Here is a 24,571-nt window from a genome sequence, read left to right on the forward strand (position 1 = left end):
TCTTCACTGTGGTGCTTTTTCTTGTTATACTATGACTCTAGATTAAGTGGACTATCTGTTTTTGATGGAGCCTTAGGGCTTGAGATGGGTGTGGCCTGAGAGCTCTGTTTGGTGTGCCAAAGGTGACACTCCCAGGTTAGGCGTGGTAAACCTCTCTCTCTCTCTCTTTCTTTTTTTTTTTTTGATTCAAAAGGGAAGTTATTCTGCACAGCTGTACAAAGTTGGAGGTAGTTAGCAGGCAAATGATATACCCACAGGAGCCAGAGATCAGAAGCTCTTTCCCAAGGACCACACAGGGAATCTGTTTGGCCCTCAGAGTGGGCTCAAATTCTCCTTCAGTCTCCCACTGGGTTGCCAAAGTTACGGAATTGTAGCATCTCTGGAGAGTGCTCACGTGAGTTCCGTGAGTTCTCTCCCCCACCGTCTCTTTTTTCACAGTCTCAGTTCAGTAGCACCACAAATTTACAAGGTCCTAATCTCCTGTTAATTTGCCCCGCCCAGAGTCAGGTTTTTCTGCTAGGCTCAGGGCCGGAGCAGACCTGAGGTCGCTCTGCTTATGACGTATGTCCAAGATGGCACCTGCTCTTTGTCTTGCTCGCCCTTGAGAGGTGAGCGGAGAGAGAGAAACCCATGTCTGTACCAGTCACCTTTTTTCTTTTTTCCTCTCTCTCTCCCAGTTAGCCTGGTGAAGTTCCCCCCCCCTGGGGGTCGTTCCCTCTAGTCTCCTCTCTCCACTTGCCTGCCGGTGTCTCGGGCTATTGAGGTTCGGCTCACCTTGCGTTCCAGCGCTGGTATTTTGAGTCTGCTGCTGGTGTCCCGAACTGTGGGCTCCCACGCTCTCCACGCAGGTCCGCTCCCCTTCCAGCGCCGATGTGTGGACTCGGAGCCCTGGACGTCCCAAGTCTCCCCACTGTTGTCTGTGTGGCACGCACTCCCCTTCGAGCACTGGCGTGCAGACCCTGTGGCTTGGGCGGCTCGGTCCTGCGGCTCGGCTTCCGCGCGGTGGGCGACCTTGTTCTCCCAGTTGGTCCTCCGATTCACGGCTACTTGATCCAGAAGAGTTTCCTCTGTAATATTTTCCTGGTTCTTTTTTCTGAGGCTACCGTAACTCCCCTTTTATTAAACTAAATTTTCCCGGACTATCGGTGCGTGCCCTCACTATTCCGCCATCTTGGCTCCGCCCCCTAAACACTAAAGTTAAAGAGAGTCCTTGGAGGTTTTTTCTAAGTATCTGTAGAAGTATTTGAGGTTTTAGAACCACAATTTAATTATGAGAATTTAAAAAATATTTATATATATAAAGACAATTTCCAAAAATTCTTTCCACATTTTAATTTCTCGACTTACAGTATGTTTCTTTTCTTTTCTTTTCTTTTCTTTTCTTTTCTTTTCTTTTCTTTTCTTTTCTTTTTTTACAGGCAGAGTTAGACAGTGAGAGAAAGAGAGACAGAGAGAAGGGTCTTCCTTTTTCCATTGGTTCACACCCCAAGTGGCCGCCACAGCTGGCACGCTGTGCTGATCCAAAGCCAGGAGCCAGGTGCTTCCTCCTGGTCTCCCATGCAGGTGCAGGGCCCAAGGACCTGGACCATCCTCCACTGCACTCCTGGGAAACAGCAGAGAGCTGGACTGGAAGAGGAGCAACTGGGACAGAATCCAGCACCCCGACTGGGACTAGAACACGGGTGCTGGCGCTGCAGGTGGGGGATTAGCCATGTGAGCCATGGTGCCGGCCAAATTATAGTATGTTTCTTTCAAATATATTTGCCAAGCCAGGAATTAATGAGGAATTGGAATATTATGCGAGCACTTCATATGGTTATACAAGTTTTATGTATCCTCGCTGTATCCTAAGAGGTTGATTTTCCAGCAAATTTCTTTCTAATGGAGCTGTGCACTGTTTTACAGGGAAAGTAGCTTCATCAGCCCATGATGTCAACAGGGAAAGATCATGGAAAATCTCCTTTGTTTTCCTTCTCAGCATATGCTATTGCAACCACTCCCACCATCTTTAGAGAATTTCTGGTCCTGAAGCTGTCCTCATATTGCTCAAGGACTGTGTGATTGGTTTCTATGTCCGTGAATGTTAGTGTGGGGGTAAAGGGAACTTTGGAGAGCAGGGCAGGTTCCTGTCTCTTGATGGCATAGGTGCAGTTGTAGATTGGAGGCATTATAATCTCTCTTTCAGATACACCCTATAGACCTTGGCTGGTTCAGGAAGGGATACCAGTGGTAGATCCTCAGTTCCAAAGTCATAGAAGGAATGAATAATGTTGGATTTTTTTTTTGTCAGAAGATGAGGGGCTATCGCTGTGGCTCAGTGGGTTAGCGCCCTGGGCTGAAGTGCCAGCATCCCATATGGGTGCCGGTTCTAATCCTGGCTGCTCCTCTTCAGATCCAGCTCTCTGCTGTGGCCTGGGAAAACAGTAGAAGATAGCCCAAGTCCTTGGGCCCCTGCACCCATGTGGGAGACCCAGAAAAACTCCTGGCTCCTGGCTTCGGATTGGCACAGCTTGGTTGCAGCCATCTGGGGAGTGAACCAGCGGATGGAAGACCTCTCTCTCTGTCTCTACGCCTTTCTGTAACTCTGCCTGTCAAATAAATAAAAATAAATCTTTTTTAAAAAAGAGAAGATGATGTGTCTGACAGAAGACCAGTGGGTCTCCAGGTATACAGAAAGGGGTTCTAAAATTTCTGTAGACAACTAGTCTCATACAAGATGGCTGTGGGATGGAGATGAGTATTCAGACCATTTGAGCTGAATTGTATATGAGCTGAATGTAGGTTGCACCTCTGTCACTGTTTACTCATCTTTAAGATGAGTATAGCAACAATACTAGTGAAATGTCTTCACTGTGAAATGTGTGCACTCTGACTTACACTGTGTTGCAATTGCATTTATGGGGTTTCTGGTGTATCTTCCTTAAATGAAGTTTCTCATTTCCTGCACTGTATAGCCTTCCCAGTGCTACTCATTCGAGGTTACAGAACTTATACAATAAACAGTTTCTGGGAACATGGAAGTTTGGGTACTGGGGAACAGTCCCATTTCCTTTGGAAGTGAGAAGTTTTTATGGCATTTGAAGAAGGGAGCTCAATAAATAGGAATCTTTTCTAACAGAATACAACTTAAAGCTCTCTGAGATAACACCTTAAGGCTCAGAGCAGAGACAAGAGTCATTAAAAAGTAAAGATCCTAGTTGCATGGTTCAAGCAGTTATGGGTCATACTGACCAGAGTGAACAAGATGTGCTTGATATTACGTTACCTCACCCATTAGTTTTCAAAACTTGGTAGTAATAGAAGTCCTGGACCAGCATTCAAAAGAGAGTTGTGAGTGGATTAGAAAGACAAGGGTCTTAAGGGTGCAGCCTGGAGTGGAGGGATAACCTCTCCAATCTGAGAGTCACTATTTGCATTGCTTCCTGCCACATGCCCATTACATCATTCCACTATCAGCATCTCTAGAAATGGAGGTCTGTAAAATCTAGTCTGTTATATACTTGGTACCTGGGCTATGCTTCTGCCCACTGTATTCTTTTCCTCTTTAACTTTTATTTAATAAATATAAATTTCCAAAGTACAGCTTTTGGATTACAATGGCTTCCCCCCACCACCTGCAACCCTCCCATCTCTGGCTCCTTCTCCCATTCCATTCACATCAAGATTCATTTTCAATTATCTTTATATACAGAAGATCAATTTAGCATATATTAAGTAAAGATTTCAACAGTTTGCACCCACACAGAAACACAAAGTGTAAAGTACTGTTTGAGTACTAGTTACAGCATTAATTCACATTGAACAACATATTAAGTACAGAAATCCTACATGGTGAGTAAGTGTACAGTGACTCCTGTTGTTGATTTAACTATTGACAGTCTTGTTTATGGCATCAGTAATCACCCTAGGCTCTTGTCATGTGTTGCCAAGGCTGTGGAAGCCTTTTGAGTTCACCGACTCCGATCTTATTTAGACAAGGTCATAGTCAAAGTGGAAGTTCTCTCCTGCCTTCAGAGAAAGGTATCTCCTTCTTTGAAGGCCTGTTCTATCCATTGAGATATCACTCACAGGGATCTTTTATTTAGGCTTTTATTTCTTATTTTTTTTATTTTTTTTTCCAGTGTGTCTTGGCTGTCCATGCTTAAAATACTCTCATGGGCTCTTCAGCCAGATCCAAATGCCTTAAGGGCTGATTCTGAGGCTAGAGTGCTGTTTTCCCATGTTGGATCATTCTCTCCTTTTTAATTCTGTCAGTTAATATTAGCAGATACTAGTCTTGCTTATGTGATCCCGTTGACTCTTAATCCTATCATTATGATCAACTGTGAACAGAAATTGATCACTTTGACTAGTGACATGGTATTGGTACATGCCACTTTTATGGGGTTGAATTGGAATCCCCTGCCACATTTTTAACTCTACCATTTGGGGCAAGTCAGCTTGAGCATGTCCCAAATTGTACATCTCTTCCCTCTCTTATTCCCACTCTTATATTTAACAAGGACCACTTTTCAGTTAAAGTTAAACACCTAAGAATAATTGTGTGTTAATTAAAGAGTTCAACCAAAGTATTAAGTAGAACAAAAAAGTACTAAAAGGGATAAAGTATTAAGTTCTTCATCAATAGTCAGGAAAAGGGGTGCTCAAGTCACTGTTTCTCAAAGTGTCCGTTTCGCTTCAACAGGCTTCGTTTTAGGTGCCTGGTTAGTTGTCACAGATCAGGGAGAACATATGATATTTGTCCCTTTGGGACTTGCTTAATTCACTCAGCATGATGTTTTCCAGATTCCTCCATTTTGTTGCAAATGACCAGATTTCATTTTTTTTTTTTGACTGCTGTGTAGTATTCTATAGAGTACATGTCCCATAATTTTTTATCCAGTCTACTGTTGATGGGCATTTGGGTTGATTCCAGGTGTTAGCTATTGTGAATTGAGCTGCAATAAACATTATGGTGCAGACATCTTTATTATTTGCCAATTTAATTTCCTTTGAGTAAATTCCAAGGAGTGGGATGGCTGGGTTGTATAGTAGGGTTATATTCAGGATTCTGAGGAATCTCCAGACTGATTTCCATAGTGGCTTGACCAGTTTGCATTCCCACCAACAGTGGGTTAGTGTCCCTTTTTCCCCACATCCTCACCAGCATCTGTTGTTGGTAGATTTCTGTATGTGAGCCATTCTAACCGGGGTGAGGTGAAACCTCATTGTGGTTTTGATTTGCATTTCCCTGATGGCTAGTGATCCTGAACATTTTTTCATGTGTCTCTTGGCCATTTGGATTTCCTCTTTTGAAAAAATGTCTATTGAGGTCCTTGGCGCAATTCTTGAGTGGGTTGTTTGTTTTGTTTTGGAGATTCTTGATCTCTTTGTAGATTCTGGTTATCAACCCTTTATCTGTAGCATAGTTTGCAAATATTTTTTCCCATTCTGTCAGTTGTCTCTTCACTTTCCTGACTGTTTCTTTTGCAGTACAGAAACTTCTCAATTTGATGCAATCCCAAGTGTTAATTTTGGCTTTGACTGCCTGTGCCTCTGGGGTATTTTCCAAGAAGTCTTTGCCGGTGCCAATGTCTTGCAGGGTTTCTCCAATGCTCTCTAATAATTTGCTGGTGTTGGGTCATAGATTTAGATCTTTAATCCATGTTGAGTGAATTTTTGTGTAAGTTATGTAAAGTAGGTGCCTTCCTTCAAGCTTCTGCATTTGGAAATCCAGTTTTCCCAGCACCATTTATTGAATAGACTGTCCTTACTCCAGGGATTGGTTTTGGATCCTTGATCAAATATAAGTTGGCTATAGATGTTTGGATTTCTGGTGTTTCTATTCTGGTGCATTGGTCTATCCATCTGTTTCTGTACCGGTACCATGCTGTTTTGATTACAACTGCCCTGTAGTATGTCCTGAAATCTGGTATTGTGATGCCTCCAGCTTTGTTTTTGTTGCACAAAATTGCTTTCGCTATTCGAGGTCTCCTGTGTCTCCATATGAATTTCAGCATCATTTTTTACAGATTTGAGAAGAGTGTCTTTGGTATTTTGATTGTTATTGCATTGAATCTATAAATTGCTTTTGGGAGAATGGACATTTTGATGCTATTGATTCTTCCAATCCATGGGCATGGAAGATTTTTCCATTTCTAGGTATCCTCTTCTATTTGTTTCTTAAAGATTTTGTAATTCTCATCGTAGAGATCTTTAACATCCTTGGTTAAGTTTATTCCAAGGTATTTGATTGTTTTTGTAGCTGTTGTGAATGGGATTGATGTTAACAGTTCTTTCTCAGCCATGGCATTGCCTGTGTATACAAAGGCTGTTGATTTTTGTGCATTGATTTTATATCCTGCTACTTTGCCAAAATCTTCTATGAGTTCCAATAGTCTCTTAGTGGAGTTCTTTGGATCCCCTAGATAAAGAATCATATCATCTGCAAAGAGGGATAGTTTGAGTTCTTCCTTCCCAATTTGTATCCCTTTAATTTCTTTTTCTTGCCTGATGGCTCTGGCTAAAACTTCCAGAACTATGTTGACTAGCAGTGGTGAGAGTGGGCATCCCTGTCTGGTACAAGATTTCAGTGGAAATGCTTCCAACTTTTCCCCATTCAATAGGATGCTGGCCATGGGTTTTTCATAAATTGCTTTGATTGTATTGAGGAATGTTCCTTTTATACCCAATTTGCTTAGAGTTTTCATCATGAAATGGTGTTGTATTTTATCAAATGCTTTCTCTGCATCTATTGAGATAATCATATGGTTTTTCTTCTGCAGTTTGTCAATGTGGTGCATCACATTGATTGATTTGCGAACACTGAACCGTCCCTGCATACCAGGGATAAATCCCACTTGGTCTGGTTGGATGATCTTTCTGATGTGTTGTTGCATTCTGTTAGCCAGAATTTTATTGAGGTTTTTTTCATCTATGTTCATCAGGGATATTGGTCTGAATGTTCTTTCAGTGCTGCATCTTTTTCCAGCTTAGGAATTAAAGTGATGCTGGCTTCATAGAAAGAATTTGGAAGGATTCCCTCTTTTTCGATTGTTCTGAATAGTTTGAGAAAAATTGGAGTTAGTTCTTCTTTAAATATCTGGTAGAATTCAGCAGCGAATCCATTCAGTCCTGGGCTTTTCTTTCTTGGGAGGGCCTTTATTTCTATCTCAGTTATGGGTCTGTTTAGGTTTTCTATGTCTTCCTGGTTCAATTTAGGTAGGTTGTATGTGTCCAGGAATCTATCCATTTCTGACAGTTTTTCCTGTTTGCTGGCATACAAGTCCTTGTAGTAATTTCTGATGACTCTTTTTATATCTTTGGTGTCTGTTGTTATGTTTCCTTTTTCATCTCTGATTTTATTGATTTGATCTTTTCTTTTTTTAGTTAGTTGGGCCAGTGGGTTGTCAATTTTATTTATTTTTTCAAAAAACTAGCTCTTTCTTTGGCTGATCTTTCGTAATTTTTTTTTTATTCAATCCTGCTGATTTCTTCTCTGATTTTAATTATTTCTCTTCTACTAGATTTGGGTCTGGTTTTTTGAAGTTTTTCTAGATCCTTGAGATGAATTGAAAGCTCATTTATTTGGTGTTTTTCCAATTTCTTGATGTAGGCACCTATTGCTATAACCTTTCCTCTTAACACTGCTTTTGCTGTATCCCGTAAGTTTGATATGTTGTGTTGTTATCCTCATTTACCTCCAGAAAGTTTTTGATTTCTCTTTTGATTTCTTGAATGACCCAGTGTTCATTCAGGAGCATGTTGTTCAGTCTCCATGTGTTTGCATATGCTCTAGGGATTCCTGAGTTGCTAATTTCCAACTTCATTGCACTATGGTCTGAGAAGCTGCATCGTATGATTCTAATTCTTTTAAATTTGCAGAGACTTGCTTTATGGGCTAGTATGTGGTCAGTCCTAGAGTAGGTTCCATGCACTGCTGAGAAGAATTTAAATTCTTTAAGTGTAGGATTGAAAGTTCTGTAGATATCTGTTAGATCCATTTGGGCAATAGTGTCAATTGAATCTGCTGTTTCCTTGTTGATCTTCTGTTGGGTTGATCTATTTCTGAGAGTGGAGTATTGAAGTCGCCCAATACTATTGTATTTGAGTCTATGTCTCCCTTTTAAGTCCCTTAACATATCTTTTAAATAAACCGGTGCCCTGTAGTTAGGTGCATATCCATTTATAATAGTTATGTCTTCCTGTTGAATTGTTCCCTTAATCATTATATAGTGCCCCTCTTTGTCTCTCTTAACAGTTTTTCTGTTAAAGTTTATTTTGTCTGATATTAATATGGTTACACCTGCTATTTTTTTGGTTTCTGTTGGCATGGAGTACATTTTTCCAACCTTTTACTTTCAGTCTGTATGCATCTTTGTTGGAAAGATGTGTTTCTTTTTCTTTTTTCTTTTTTCTTTTTTCTTTTTTCTTTTTTTTTTTTTTTGACAGGCAGAGTGGACAGTGAGAGAGAGAGACAGAGAGAAAGGTCTTCCGTTGCTGTTGGTTCACCCTCCAATGGTCGCCGCCGCTTGCGCACAGTCCTGATCCGATGGCAGGAGTCAGGTACTTATCCTGGTCTCCCATGGGGTGCAGGGCCCAAGTACTTGGGCCATCCTCCACTGCACTCCCAGGCCACAGCAGAGAGCTGGCCTGGAAGAGGGGCAACCCGACAGAATCTGGCGCCCTGACCGGAACTAGAATCTGGTGTGCTAGCGCCACAAGGCAGAGGATTAGCCTAGTGAGCTGCAGCACCGGCTTGGAAAGATATGTTTCTTGTAGGTAGCAAATAGATGGGTTTTTTTCCTTAATCCGTTCAGCCAGTCTGTGTCTTTTAACTGGAGATTTGAGTCCATTAACATTCAATGTGACTATTGATAAGTAGTAACTTTGCCCTGCCATTTTCCCAAAGATATTTCTAATATATGCTTTGAAATTCCTGTGATCTTTTACTGGGAGATTTTCTTCCTTTACCTTTTTTCATATTTATGGCCATGTTTCTGTGTTTCTCTGTGTAACACATCTTTAAGCATCTTTTGCAGGGCTGGACGAATGGTGACAAATTCTTTCGATGTCTGTTTGCTATGAAAGGTCTTTATTTCACCTTCATTCACAAATGAGAGCTTAGCAGGATATAATATTCTGGGCTGGCAATTTTTCTCTCTTAGTACCTGGGCTATATCTTGCCATTCCCTCCTAACCTGTAGGATTTCTGATGAGAAGTCAGCTGTGAGTCTGATTGGAGATCCTCTGAGAGTAATCTGATGTTTCTCTCTTGCACATTTTAGTATCTTTTGTTTATGTTTCACTGTAGTGAGTTTGATTACAATGTGTTATGTCGAGAATCTCTTTTGGTCATGTTTACTAGGGTTTCTATGAGCTTCCTGTACTAGGATGTTTCTGTCCTTCTCCAAATTCAGGAAGTTTTCTACTAGTATCTCACTAAAAAGGCCTTTCTCGAGCCGGCGCCGTGGCTCAATAGGCTAATCCTCCACCTTGCGGCGCCGGCACACCGGGTTCTAGTCCCGGTCGGGGCGCCGGATTCTGTCCCGGTTGCCCCTCTTCCAGGCCAGCTCTCTGCTGTGGCCAGGGAGTGCAGTGGAGGATGGCCCAGGTGCTTGGGCCCTGCACCCCATGGGAGACCAGGAAAAAGCACCTGGATCCTGGCTCCTGCCATCAGATCAGCGCGGTGCGCCGGCTGCAGTGGCGGCCATTGGAGGGTGAACCAACGGCAAGGGAAGACCTTTCTTTCTGTCTCTCTCTCTCACTGTCCACTCTGCCTATCAAAAAAAAAAAAAAAAAAAGGCCTTTCTCTCTCTCCATGCCTTCAGGAACTCCTGGAACCTGAATGTTGGCTTTTTTAATAGTATCCTGTAGATTTCCAACAATATTTTTTAGATTTCTAATTTCCTCTTCTTTTCTTTGGTTTCACTGTATGCTTTTCTGTGCTCTGTCTTCTAAGTCCAGTAGTCTCTCTTTTTAAGGCTCTCAAATGCATTTGTCATTTGATCTATTGAATTCTTCATTTCATTTTGATTTCTCTTCACTATCACAATTTCATGTTCTACTAATTGCTTCATTTAATTTTGATTTTTCCTTAAGATTTCATTTTCATGAGAGATTTTCTACCCTGTCCAGTAAGGATTTCTGTAGTTCAAGAATTTGTTTTTGAGAACTTCTAAGTGTTCTTATCATATATTTTTTGAAATCCATATGTTGCATTTCTTCTATCTCCTCATCTTGGCTTGGGGTGTCTTGTTCACTTGGGGGCATCATAATGTCTTCCTTGTTCTTGTTTCCTCAGTTTCTGCATTTCTTGCTTGGCATTATGGAGATATTCTTTGGTTTTCTTCTTCATCTTCTTCTTTTTTTTTTTTTTTTTTTTGCTGTTGTGGTTTTTCTTGTTATACTATGACTCGATTAAGTGGACTGTCTGCTTTTGATGGATCCTTAGAGGCTTGTGATGGGTGTGGCAAGAGAGCTCTGTTTGATTCTTCAGGGTTAAGGGTGACACACCCAGGTTAGGCATATTAAATTTTTTCTCCTTCTCTCTGGTTTTTTATTTTTATTTTTTATTAAGAAGGTAAGTAATTCCACACAGCTGAGTGGAATTGAAGGCAGGCAGTGTCTGAGCTCTGGCCCCTGTGGGTATAATATTTGTCTGCTCTGTCCCAAGGACCACACAAAGGATCTGTGCAGTCCTCAGTGTAAGCTCAGATTCCCCTGAAGTCTTCCACCAGGTTTCCAAGGTTACCAAGTTTGTGGCGTCTCCTAAGAGTACTCACATCTCAGGCACTCCACGAGTTCTCTCACACACCCTCAGTTTGTTTTTGTTTTTTTTCACAGTCACAGTTCATAAGCTCCCACACATCACTAGGTCCTAACCTCCTTTTATTTCTCGCACCAGAGTCAGGTTTTTCTGCTTGGCTGAGGGCGGGCACAGCCCTGAGGTAGCACAGCTTTTACATATGTCCAAAATGGTGCCTGCTCTTTGTCTTGCTCACCTTTGTAAGGTGAGTGGAGAGAGAGAATCATGTCCATACTGGTCCCTTTTATTTTATTTTATTTTATTTATTTTATTTCAGTCTTTTAGTTAGCCTAGTGGTCTTTCCCCCACAGGGCTTTAAGCCTCATTCCCTCTAGGCTCTTCCTGCGACTTCCCTGCCAGTGTCTTGGGCTACTGAGGTTTTGCCTCACCTCCCTTTCCAGCACTGGCGTGTAGACTCAGCAGCTTGGGTCCTGAGCCATGGGCACCCGTACCCTCCACATGGGTCCTCCATGTCCCACTAGTTCTGGAAGAGTTCCTTCTGCAGTTTTTTCCCCTAACTCTTCCCCGAAACTACAGTATCTCCACTTTTATTAAACTATCTTTTCCTGGACTATCAGTGTGCTCCCTCCCTATTCCACCATCTTGGAGGACTCCTGCCCCCTGTATTCTAATAGTCCTTCTTGGTAGCTCAAGGAAGTTTTGCCAGGATCTCTGTAAAAAAGATGAAATAAATTGTATTTCAGGAGAAAAGTGCTTTGTGTAGTGTCACATGATTTGTAAATACCCAGCACCTTAACTTCTGCCTAATGTTCTCTATCTTGCCACACTTAATTAAAAAAACATTTATTTTTCAGATCCATTTCAGAAATTGTCACCAATGCAAATAGTACTGTTTTAGAAAACTTTCATGAGCATGTCTTTCCTTTTGCTACTAATGCTATGTTTGGAGTGTATGACTTCAAAAAGCATATCATGAGGCTGGTGCTGTGGCACAGCAGGTTAATGCTCTGGCCTGAAGTGCCCACATCTCATATTGGCACAGGTTCAAGACTCGGCTGCTCCACTTCTGATCCAGCTCTCTGCTATGGCCTGGGAAAGCAGTAGAAGATGGCTCAAGTCCTTGGGTCCCTGCACCCATGTGGGAGACCTGGAAGAAGCTCCTGGGTCCTGGCTTTGGTTGGTGCAGCTCCGGCCATTGCAGCCATTTGCAGAGTGAGCCATCAGATGGAAGATCTCTCTCTCTCTCTCTCTCTCTCTCTCGCTCTCTGCATAAATTTCACTTTCACATAAATACATCTTTAAAAAAAACAAAAAGCATATCATAAAAATTTCCTCCCTTTCAGTAATTTCTTCTTGAACAATATGCAGTATACATGCAGCTACAGAAAATTACTGTGAACCTTTATCCTGCCTTCTGAGATAGTAAAAGTATATTAAATTAGATTTCATATGATAATAAGCTTCTTAAAATTTAAACCAAAAGAACACAATGACCATATATAAGCCGAAATGTGAAGAACAACCTTATGGTCTCCAGATAATTTATTTTTATGAATCCCAGCACTTTTTTTTTTTTTATCAGCAGCTTTTCTAAGGTCTAATTGATAGGCAAAGATTGTGTTTATAGGAGCTTTTATTCAAGTTTTTTTAAAAAAAATTATTTCAAAGTATTGTATATAGAGGAGAGACCCAGAGAGATCTCCCTTCTGCTTGTTCACATCACAGATGGCTGCATTGAGCAGGGCCAGGAAAGAATGAGGCCAGGAACCAAGATCTTCATCTGGATCTCCCACATTGGTAGCATTTGCCCAAGTATTTGGATCATCTTCCATTGCTTTTCTCAGGCCATCAGCAGGGAGCTGGATCAAAAGCAGAAGAGCCAGAACATGACCCAGTGCTCATATGGGGTGCTTGTATTGCAGATGGCAGGTTTACTTGCTATGTGACAATGCTGGCCCTGTTTTATGGGAACTTCCAAATGAAATTTTGAAGTTGTATGCATTGTAGTTTGCATGTAATTCAACTTTCTGCCATACTTACTGATATATATCAGCATTTGATGTAGGACAAATCAGAAAACACAATGGCTTAACAAATAGCCATTTGATTTGCAGTTCAGACTCTGTGTTATGGGCTGTACTCAGCTGGGCAGTTCCTATGATCAGTCCAGGAGCAGAAATGAGAGTTTAGTCATTTGGGGAACTGATTGAGGCTTCACTTAAGTGTCTGGGGTTTGTGGTGAATCTTGGCTATGTATTATCTTTTTTTTCTTTTTTTGACAGGCAGAGTTAGTGAGAGAGAGACAGAAATGTCTTCCTTCCATTGGTTCACCCCCCAAATGGCTGCTATGGCCAGCATGCTGTGCTTATCCAAAGCTAGGAGACAGGCACGTCCTCCTGGTCTCCCTTGTGGGTGCAGGGCCCAAGCACTTGGGCCATCCTCCACTGCCTTCCCAGGCCACAGCCGAGAGCAGACTGGAATAGGAGCAACTGGGTCAGAACCAGCACCCCAACTGAGACTGTCACCTGGAATACCAGTGCCACGGGTGGAGGATTAGCCTAGTGAGCCATGGCACCAGCCTACATACTATCTCTTCAACAGGCAGGCCCCAGGGTTTTTCAGAAGATAACTGTCAGAAAAAGAAAAGCTGAGAAGGCAAATACTTTACAAATTGTCTATTTCTGGGGCTGGTTCTGTGACATAGCAAGTAAAGACACCACCTGCAGTGCCAGCATCTCATATGGGTGTCAGTTCATGACTCGGCTGCTCCACTTCTGATCCAGCTCTTTGCTACAGCCTGGGAAAACAGTAGAAGATGGCCCAAGTCCTTTGGCCCCTGCTCCCTTGTGGGAGACCTGAAAGAAGCTCCTGGTTCATATCTTTGGATCTACACAGCTCCAGCCATTGCAGCCATCTGGGGAGTGAACCTGCAGTTTGAAGACCTCTCTTTATTCCTCCTTCTCTCTCTCTCTCTCTCTCTTCTCTGCCTCTCCTTCTCTCTTTGTGTAACTCTTTCATATAAATAAATATTTTAACAAATTATCTATTTCTATCACATTTACTGGTATCTCATGGGGTAAATCAGTTGAAATGGTGAAACTCATGGTCTTTTTCAAAAATATTTATTTATTTATTTGAAAGAGTTACACACAGAGAGAGGGAGAGGCAGAGAGAGATAGAGAGCTCTTCCATCTGCTGGTTCACTCCCCAGTTGGCTGCAATGGCCAGAGTTGTGCCAATCCAAAGCCACGATCCAGGAGATTCTTCTGGGTCTTCCACATGGGTACAGGGGCCCAAGGACTTGGGCCATCTTCTACTGCTTTCCCAGGGCATAGCAGAAAGCTGGATCAGAAGTGGGGCAGCTGGGAATCAATCCAGTGCCTATATGGGATGCCAGTCTGCAGGTGGCAGTTTTACCCACTAGGCCACAGTGCCAGCCCCAATCCAGGGTTTTGTGAAGGGATGAATACAGGGAAAGGTGCTACTTGGAATCATTACTGGTAAAGTGCACTGCATTAAATATACATTATGTGTATTTGTTAACTTTCTTTAGTATAAACTTTAATAACAACATAATGTTTATCTCTGATAACCTTATTCATTTGAACACTCAACTTTTCTTTTTACTTTCACGTTATTATTTTACAAAATTTGTAGACAATGCTTTTGTTAAACCAATGCTAACTTCTGTATAATCTCTGCTACTTAATATAGGTGGATGCATTTTCCTATGTATTTCTATTTTTACAGGATTATTCCTCCACAGTGAAGCTGATGTTTTCTTGGTTAATGTATTTATTATTCTTTATTCATTCTATTACATCCTTTTTTTCCCACTGTTCAGTGCAGAAGGAAACCAGAGGTTTTTTTTTTTTTTTTTTTTTTTTTAAGATTTCATTTATTTATTGAAAGAGTTGCAGGGAGAGAAAGTCCTCTATCTGCTGGCTCACCCTCCAAATTACTGCAAAGGCTGGAGCTCAGCCGATCCAAAGCCAAGACCCAAGAGCTTCTGGGTCTCCCATGCAGGTGCAGTGGCCCAGGAACTTGGACCATGTTCCACTGCTTTCTCAGGACATAGCAGAAAGCTAGATTGTATGTTGAGGAGGCAGTACTCAAACCAGAACCCATATGGAATGCTGGCACTGAAGGCAGCAGCTTTACCCATTATGCCACAGCGTTGGCCTCTAGAGTTTTCTTTGAACTCCTGCCATTCACCTTCTCTCCCAGGTATGATTCTGGGTCCTCCACATGTTTCTAAGAGGAAAGAAAATTAATATATCACCTGTAAGTGTTTTTTTTTTTTTAATTATTCCCCAGCTTGTCAGTACTCATTTTAGGTGTTTAATGCTAGTTTATTTATTTATTTTTTTAGTTTTATTTTATTTATTTGAAAGTCAGAGTTACAGAGAGGCAGAGGGGGAGAGAGAGAGAGTCTTCCATCTGCTGGTGCACTCCCTAGTTTGCCACAGTGGCCAGAGTTGCACTGGTCCAAAGCTAGAATTGAAGAGCTTCTGGGTCTCCCACATGGGTTCAGGGGCCCAAGGACTTAGGCCATCTCCTACTGAATTCCCAGGCCATAGCAGAGAGCTGGATTGGAAGTGAAGCCACTGGGACTTGAACTGGCACCAGTATGGGATGCCAGCACTGAAGGCAGTGGCTTTACCTGCTAGCCACAGTGCCAGTCCCAGTATACTAGCTAATTAAAATGGAAAATATGGGGCTGGCTCTGTGGCTCAGTGGGTTAATGCCCTGGTCTAAAGCATCGACTTCCCATATAGGCACCGGTTTGAGACCTGGCTGCTCCACTTCTGCTCCAGCCCTCTACTATGGCCTGGGAAAGCAGTGGAAGATGGCCCAGGTCCTTGCGCCCCTGAACCCATGTGGGAAACCCAGAAGAAGCTCCTGGTTCCTGGCTTCAGATTGGTGCAGTTCCAGCCATTGCAGCCAACTCCTCTCTCTGTGTAACTCTGACTTTCAAATAAATAAATAAATCTTTACAAAATTTTAAAATAGAAAAATAAACATAAAATTTGTTATCACAGAATATACAGAAATGAATTATGAATTTGGCATGATTATGAAACATTACTGTCATCTATAATAATGCAGTTTGGTCTCTTTCTGTTGCTATAGCAAAATATATATTTGTTACATGAATTGAGTTGAAACTAAGCACAGTGTGCTACATTTTTGGGGTCATGTCTGAAACATTCTACACATAGATGATGTACTGAACAGTGTTTTAGTGCTACCTATGAAGTAAACACTTAGCATTCTGCAAGAGGAAGAGTTACCTAGTGCTAAAACACAGATAAGTTAAGTTTGTTTTCGAATTGTTAGAGTAATGGAGTCCTTAATACCTTTGAGAAGCTGAATTGGATTCTGGAATAGGATAAGGAATGTGTGGAGAAAAGAATCTACTGGAGGCTCATTTATTTTTTTAAGATTATTTATTTGAAAGGTGGACTTGCAGAGATTGGGAGAGACAGGGAGACAAAAGGATATATCTTCTATCTAGTGTTCATTCCCCAAATGCCCACAATGGCTGGGACTGGGCCAGGCCAAAGCCAGGAGCCTGGGACTCCATGGGTCTCCCACATTGGTGGAAGGGTCCAAATACTCAGGCCATTTTCACTGCTCTTTAAATCAGATTAGCAGGGAACTAGATTGGAAGTGGAGCAGCAAGGACTCAAGTCCTCTGTTTACATGGGATGCCAGCATTGATGGTGGAGGCTTAGCCTGCTGGATCACAATTCTGGTGACTATTGCAGGTTCTGAAACGAATCTCTAAGCATTTTTCTCAGTGAGTCACAAATGCAGATTGTACTGCAGACATTCCCAGGTTCTCTTTTTGGGCAAATAATTCCATTGCTTTCATTTAATTATGTATAATGTCATTTCAAATGTTTATCATTTGAATGCTTTGGGCAAGTATTTCCATTGCTTTCACTTTAATTAGGTATAATGTTATTTCAATTGTTTATCAGTAGAATAATCATAGACAAGGGCAAAAGCTAATTTGTATTCTTTATCTTACCTGTATTTTCTCTTTTACTTAAAAAAATATTTATTAGCTTGATAGAGAAAAAAGTTGATGGACTGAGAGATAGAGAACTTTGATACTTTAATTCACTTCCTAGATAACCATACCAAACAGGTGGGGCAGGACTGAAGCCAGGATTGAGGAATGGAGTCTAGGCCTCCTTCATTGGTGACATCACCATTACTTCCCCAGGTTTGCATTATCTGGGAGCTAGAAACTAGAGCTGGCATTGGAAATCATAGACACTCTGAGGTGGCATCATAAACAACACTAAGCTAAATGTCTGCCCTGTCTTTTAATATATTTTTTCTCTGACATATTGGAAATGATATGCATGGTGTTTTCCTGGAAATTGTTTTCTGTTCATTCCCATCGTAGTTTCACTGACGGTTTCTTGCCTTTTTTCTCAATGCTTCTACATACTTCTCCTTAACATTGCCCAGTCAAGAGTCAGTATTGCCCCTCTTCTAGCCTGCTGTGCAATTCCCCTTGACAGATGTGGCCTTTGTGATTTGAACCTCCTGTTTCCCTCCAGCTTGGGCATGTCTCACAGCCTGTAGATCATGGGTTTGACTCTGTTGAATGCTCCGTGTGGCTTTCTAAACACTCCACAAGTCTAATGTGAAACCATATCCTTCCCTTTTTCCTTCATATCCATACACAACTGTCAGTGTTTATTTTGTGACAGAGTTAACATGTTGACTGGAAGTGTATTATTATAGGTGATGACAGCATTTGAAGACCTGGCTGTGTACTTTACATGGGAGGAATGGCAGAAAATGAACAATGCTCAGAAAATCCTGTACAGAGATGTGATGCTGGAGACCTACAGCAGCCTGTTCTCCTTGGGTGAGTGACACCCATCACATGCCCAGTGATAACATTTTCTTGCTATTTGACAAATAAGGGAACACTTTATAATGTTTAATATTGGGCAGGATTAGAATTTGAGTCCATGAATAATCCGAATATCTACCATCTAACAAAAGATTCAAATTGGAACATTTGTTGCATAGCTCCTGAACCAAGCTGTAGTCCTTTAAATAACCCAAGATAGTGATTTTACAAAGTCTTACTTTGTTTCCATTAATAGGGCACTGCATTACCAAACCTGACTTGATCTTCAAATTGGAGCGAGGAGAAGAGCCATGGATCGTGGATGAATGCTTGAATCTGAGCCTTTCAGGTCAGTCTGCACATAAGAGACAGGGAGGCCAAGGCAGAAAGTGTGCAGATGTTGACTGGTGTTCTTTCCATGAATTTTTCTCAAGCCTTACTCCTGATGACAGCTGGTTTTGTGCATCAGACACAGGCATTTAGAGATACCAATATCTTTCTAACTTTTGTTCTTAGTGAAGATGTTCTTTGATTTCAAAAAAAAAATCCAGTCATTTTCTGATGTTATTAAGGCTTTTATCTAGGTTTGATACATTCCCCCGATTCTAACTTGTCCTTCTCTACACTTTCATACCTTTTCCTTCATGCACTTATTAGTTCCTTCAGTGCTTGTTAATTAGGCAACATACAGAAACTTATTTTTTTTTAGGATTAATTTTTCTGTGTGGGTTTTTTTTTTTTTTTTTTGACAGGCAGAGTGGACAGTGAGAGAGAGAGACAGAGAGAAAGGTCTTCCTTTTGCCATTGGTTCACCCTCCAATGGCCACCATGGCCGGTGTGCTGTGGCTGGCACACCATGCTGATCCAAAGCTAGGAGCCAGGTGTTTCTCCTGGTCTCCCATGCGGGTGCAGGGCCCAAGGACCTGGGCCATCCTCCACTGCACTCCTGGGCCACAGCAGAGATCTGGCCTGGAAGAGGGGCAACTGGGACAAAATCCAGCACCCCGACCGGGACTAGAACCTGGTGTGCCGGTGCCGCAGGTAGAGGATTAGCCTATTGAGCTGCCATGCCAGGCTGTTTCTGTTTTTTTTTTTTTTTTAAAGATTTATTTATTTATTTGAAAGTCAGAGAGAGAGAAGAGGGAGAGGCAGAGAGAGAAAGAGAGGTCTTCCATCCACTGGTTCACTTCCCAATTGGCTGTTGTGGCTGGTTCTGTACTGATCTGAAGCTAGGAGCCAGAAGCTTCTTCCAGGTCTCCCATGTGGGTACAGGGGCCCAAGTACTTGGGCCATCTTCTACTGCTTTCCCAGGCCATAGCAGAGTGCTGGATCAGAAGTGGAGCAGCTAGGACTTAAACTGGTGCCCATAAGTGATGTTGGCACTGCAGGTGGTGGCTTTATGCTATGCCACAATGCCAGCCCCCAGAAACTTATTTCTAACTCATTGCTCAGATTGCGTTCCCACTCATGATTTTGCCCAGGCATAGAACTTGCTCAGGACTGAATCAATAAATGTGAACTCTCTCTTAGTCTCTTTCTTTTTTTTCCTCTGTGCCTCTCAAATAAATAAGAAAATTACAGTCTGTTGGAAACATTTGAGGAATGAGCCTACAGTTGGCAAACCTCTTTTTCAGTCTGTCTTTATCTCTCATTCTGTCTCTCTGACTCTCAAGTAAGTAAATAAGTAAATGCTAAGAGATGGTCATGTGGCTGGTGCTGTGGCACAGTGAATTAACACCCTAGCATGAAGCACCAGCATCCCATATGGGCACCAGTTTGGGACCCAGTTGCTCCACTTCCAAAAGCAGTAGAAGATGGTCCAAGTCCTTGGTCCCCTGCACCTGAGGGAGACCCAGAAGCAGCTCCTGGCTCGTGGCTTCAGATCAGCACAGTTCTGGCCATTGTGGCCAACTGGGGAGTGAACCATTGGATCAAGACCTTACTCTATCTTTGCCTCTCCTCTCTTTGTGTAACTCTGACTTTCAAATAAATAAATAAATCTTTAAAAATAAAACATGGTCATGAGTAAGCCTCTGTGCTGTGACATCAGAAATTATGAAGCTAGGAATGACACTGTGGTGCAGTGTGTTAAAGCTCCAGCCTGTAGCACTAGCATTGCATATGGGTGCCAGTTCAAGTCCCAGCTAGTCCCCTTCTAATCCAGCTCTCTGCTAATGCACCTGAGAAAAGAGCAGAGGTTGGCCCAAGTCTTTGGCCCCCTGTACCCATGTGGGAGACAAGAAAGACACTCCTGGCTCCTAACTTCATTTTGGCCCAGCATTGGTTGTTGTGCCCATATGGGGAGTGAACCAGCAGATGGAAGACTTCTCTCTGTCTCTCTCTCTATAATTCTAGCTTTCAAATAAAGTAAATCTTTGAAAAAAAAAAAGAAATCCTAAACTAAGCATGAACTTACATAAAACATGAAAATAAGTGATCCTAGACTCACCAAGAAAATACTGAGATTTTGAGACCCAAGGTCAAGTAGCCTCATGGGGTTATGTTGAATGGCTCAGATTTCTTTAAGGGTGGAGTTTGAAGTATGATTTCTCTCTTATTTTTCAGTATCATTGAAAAATAAGCATACAAAAAGATAAGAAAAGCATAGGAAATGAAGCTTTCAGTGAAAATAGGAGGCAACTGATCAAAAGCCTCCAGAAATTCAAATTATCACACAGGAATGTTTCTAGAAAGAATTTAGAGGAGGTAACCAGCACTGATGATTTCAGAATGAGTTAGAAAACACTTTTCAAAGATGAGCACATCCCGGTTTGCAGAAACAAATTCTTCAAACTGATTGGGAGTGTTTAACTAAAGTGGTATATTGGGAATTTTCTGTACCTGTTGTACTTCTGAGAAGCTGAAGGTGTTGGGTGTCCTTAGGAATTTGGGGAAGCTGTCATAGAGTAGAGACAAAGTCATTTTTCATTTGAAAAATCCCACAAATGATGTTTACCTAGGAAGACTGAGCATGAGACACTCATAGATTTAAATCCTACTCCTTAAATGTTGTCCTGCTTAAAGTACAGGCACATTTCACTCTTCTCCACCTGCAAGTAAATGATCAGTAAAACTTTTTCATGTTTATGGTTGAGATATCAGAGAAGCAAAAAGCACACAATTTTTATAAAAATAAACTGGAGAAAAAGCACAAGGAAAAAAATGGTTGCTAGGTAGTGGGTGAATATTTTTATTAAATATTTGCCCATTCTTTAAAATATTTTATAGTTATTTCATCTTTGTGAAAGGCAGAGTGATAGTGAGAGAAGAGAGAGAGAGAGAAAGAGGTCCTCTATTAGCTCACTTCCCAGATGCCTGCAACACTTAGGTCTAACTAGTCTGAAGCCAAAACTCTAGAATCCCTCTAGTCTTCCCTGGTTTCTCACAGGTTCCCAGGCACATGAACCATTATCTGCTTCCTTCCAGTTTACATAGGCAGAGAGCTGTACTGAAAGCAGAGTAGCCAGGGCTCAAACCGACACTGTTTTGAGATGCAGGCATCCCACACATCATAGCACAAATGTCATTCTACCATCCTTAACAAATTCCCATAGTAAAAAGGATCATGTTTGAACATTGGGAAACCTCATGGTATATTAATGTATTAAGGAGAAAAACCATATAATGGTCACAAATAAGTACCTCATACTGATTTTGTGAACATCTTATGCCACTTGGATTACAAGTAACTTCATTCCCTTTACATGAGTATGGCAGGAGAAACAGTTACATGTGATTCAATGACATGATTGCTTTTTTCTCATTTCAGTGGTCATGAAAAGGGATGACCTGATTAGGATCAACCAGGAAAGTCAGGACAAAAATCTGAATCAGGATTTTATGAAAAATAACAAGACATCAGCTCTCAAGAGAATTGAATTAAGAAAAACACTTAGTTTAAATTCAAGCCATGTTCCAACACTGATTATTAAAAAGGGAATCTATTCAGGATTGAAGCCTGAGGAATGCAATAAATGTCACACTGTGTATCCCCCCAGTGGGCCTGATCAACTACAGGCTGGAGAGAAATTTGATAACACTAAGATACCTGGAAAATCTCTCCAGTTCTGTGAGCCTCCTAGCCAGCTTGACAATATTCACATCATGAAGCAGCCATTTGGACCCACTGGACAAGCAAAAGTCTTCACAAGAAAGATGTTCTGTAAATCTGAGAGGGTTCATATGGCAGAAAACTGTAATAAGTCAACTGTCACTTTTGGAAAAGCAACGCAAGTAGAAAAAGCTATCCATGAAAATTCTAGCCTCAATATGCATCAACAAACTCACACAAGAAAGAAATTTTATAAGTACATTATGTATGTTGAACCTGTCATTCACCAGTCACATCTTGCAATAAACCAGAGACTAAATACAAGGGAAAAACTTTACACATGTAAACCTTGTGGAAAATCACTCAGTTTTAATTCACCTTCTGAATGTAATGACTGTGGAAAAGCCTTTGGACAAAAGTCAGTCCTCAGGAAACAACAGAAAGTTCACAGAGGGGAGAAACCTCATGAATGTAGTGTCTGTGGAAAAGCCTTTGGACAAAAGTCAAACCTCATCATACACCAGCAAATTCACACAGGGGAGAAACCTCATAAATGTAATAACTGTGGAAAATCCTTTGGACAAAAATCAAACCTCATCATACACCAGCAAATTCACACAGGGGAGAAACCTCATAAATGTAATGACTGTGGAAAAGCCTTTGGACACAAGTCAAACCTCCTCATACATCAGCGAATTCACACAGGAGAGAAACCTCATAAATGTAATGACTGTGGAAAAGCCTTTGGACAAAAGTCAGACCTCATCATACACCAGCGAATTCACACAGGGGAGAAACCTCATAAATGTAATGCCTGTGGAAAAGCCTTTGGACAAACGTCAGGCCTCAGGAAACATCAGCGAATTCACACAGGAGAGAAACCTCATAAATGTAACAACTGTGGAAAAGTCTTTGGACACAAGTCAGGCCTCAGGAAACATCAGCGAATTCACACAAGGGAGAAACCTCATAAATGTAATGACTGTGGAAAAGCCTTTGGACGAAAGTCAGAGCTCCTCATACACCAGCGAACTCACACAGGGGAGAAACCTCATAAATGTAATGACTGTGGAAAAGCCTTTGGACGAAAGTCAGACCTCATCATACACCAGCGAATTCACACAGGGGAGAAACCTCATAAATGTAATGACTGTGGAAAAGCCTTTGGACAAAAGTCAAGCCTCATCATGCATCAGCGAATTCACACAGGAGAGAAACCTCATAAATGTAACGACTGTGGAAAAGCCTTTGGACAAAAGTCAAACCTCATCATACACCAGCGAATTCACACAGGGGAGAAACCTCATAAATGTAATGACTGTGGAAAAACCTTTGGACAAAAGTCACACCTCCTCATACACCAGCGAATTCACACAGGGGAGAAACCTCGTAAATGTAATGACTGTGGAAAAGCTTTTGGACGAAAGTCACACCTCATCATACACCAGCAAATTCACACAGGAGAGAAACCTCATAAATGTAACGACTGTGGAAAAGCCTTTGGACACAAGTCAGGCCTCAGGAAACATCAGCGAATTCACACCGGAGAGAAACCTCATAAATGTAATGACTGTGGAAAAGCCTTTTTCTATAAGTTATACTCATATCAAAACAATTCATACAGGGCAGGAACCTTATGAATCTAGTAAGTGTGGAAAAGCCTTTATAAATCATGTTGTGAATTTTGTGGTATGATATGAGCTATGATTTATAACATGGGAGAGACTTCATGAATGCAATGACTGTAGAAAAGCCCTTGGGAATGTCACATCTCAGAATGCATCAGAAAATGCACAGGAAGAGAAACCTTTTGGACATAATGACTTGGAAAGCTTTTTCCCATAATTCAGCCCTCATTGCACATCATCTAATTCATATGGGAGAAAACACTTCGGATATAATGCATATGGAAAAGCCTTTATCCATAAGTAACACCTCATAAAACATCAGAATTCACATGGGGGAGAAACCTTATGAATGGAATGAATGTTGGAAAACTCTGCCAAAATCACACAATATAACATCAGAGAATTTATTACATGGTGGAAATCTTGTAATAAATGTGGGAAAGCCTTTTGTCAGAAGGAATACCTCATAACATGTAGATCAAACAAGGGAGAGAACTTAAGAATATAATGAATGTGAAGGACTTTTTGCAAAATCAACATAACCATGTGACAGAGCCTTTTGCTGGAAATTACATCCCATACAATAGGCACTCCCATAAGGAAGAAAGGTTGGGACCAGCGTGTGGCACAGTAGGTTAAAGCCCTGGCCTGAAATGCTGACATACCATGTGGGCACTGGTTCTAGTCCCAGTTGCTCCTCTTCCGATCCAGCTCTCTGCTATGGCCTGGGAAAGCAGTAGAAGATGGCCCTGCACCCACGTGGGAGACCCAGAAGAAGCTCCTGACTCCTGGCTTTGGATTGCTGCAGCTCCAGCCATTGCATCCATCTGGGGAGTGAACTAGCAGATGGAAGACCTCTTTCTGCTTCTCTGTCTCTCTCTAACTCTGTCTTTCAAATAAAAAAATTAAATTGTTAAAAAAAATGAAGTTCAGAAATATTAGTGTGACAAAAAGCCATTTGTCAGAAATGGCATTATACATCAGAAAATTCACACAAAGGGTTTCTTAGGAGTGTAATGAATGTGGAAGTATATTTTCATAGAATTCAGGCTTGCATAAATATGCAACTCAAAAAAAGTGATATCCTTCAAGTGCAACAGACCTCAAAAAACCATAGCCAGAAATTAAACATCAGGCTGGCACCGTGGAGCAATAGGTTAATCCTCCACCTTCTATGCTGGCATCCATATAGGTGCCAGTTCTAGTCCCAGCTGCCCCTCTTCAATCCAGCTCTTTACTGTAGCCTGGGAAAGCAGTAGAAGACA

The 24,571-nt window shown here is 41.5% G+C and overlaps 1 protein-coding gene across 1 annotated transcript in view; it reads left to right on the forward strand.

Moving 5' to 3' along the window:
* Positions 1-24,229, forward strand: part of LOC103346414 (zinc finger protein 665-like) — a 52,647-nt gene extending 28,418 nt beyond the window's left edge. Inside the window, 4 exon segments of the mRNA XM_070067838.1 lie at positions 17,513-17,639; positions 17,884-17,976; positions 21,397-23,291; positions 23,293-24,229. Of these exon segments, the coding sequence (XP_069923939.1) occupies positions 17,513-17,639; positions 17,884-17,976; positions 21,397-23,291; positions 23,293-23,373 (2,196 nt within the window). The 3' untranslated portion in view covers positions 23,374-24,229.
* Positions 24,230-24,571: the final 342 nt, after the last annotated feature.

This window comes from Oryctolagus cuniculus, unplaced genomic scaffold, assembly GCF_964237555.1.
Source record: "Oryctolagus cuniculus unplaced genomic scaffold, mOryCun1.1 SCAFFOLD_115, whole genome shotgun sequence".
NCBI lineage: Eukaryota > Metazoa > Chordata > Mammalia > Lagomorpha > Leporidae > Oryctolagus > Oryctolagus cuniculus.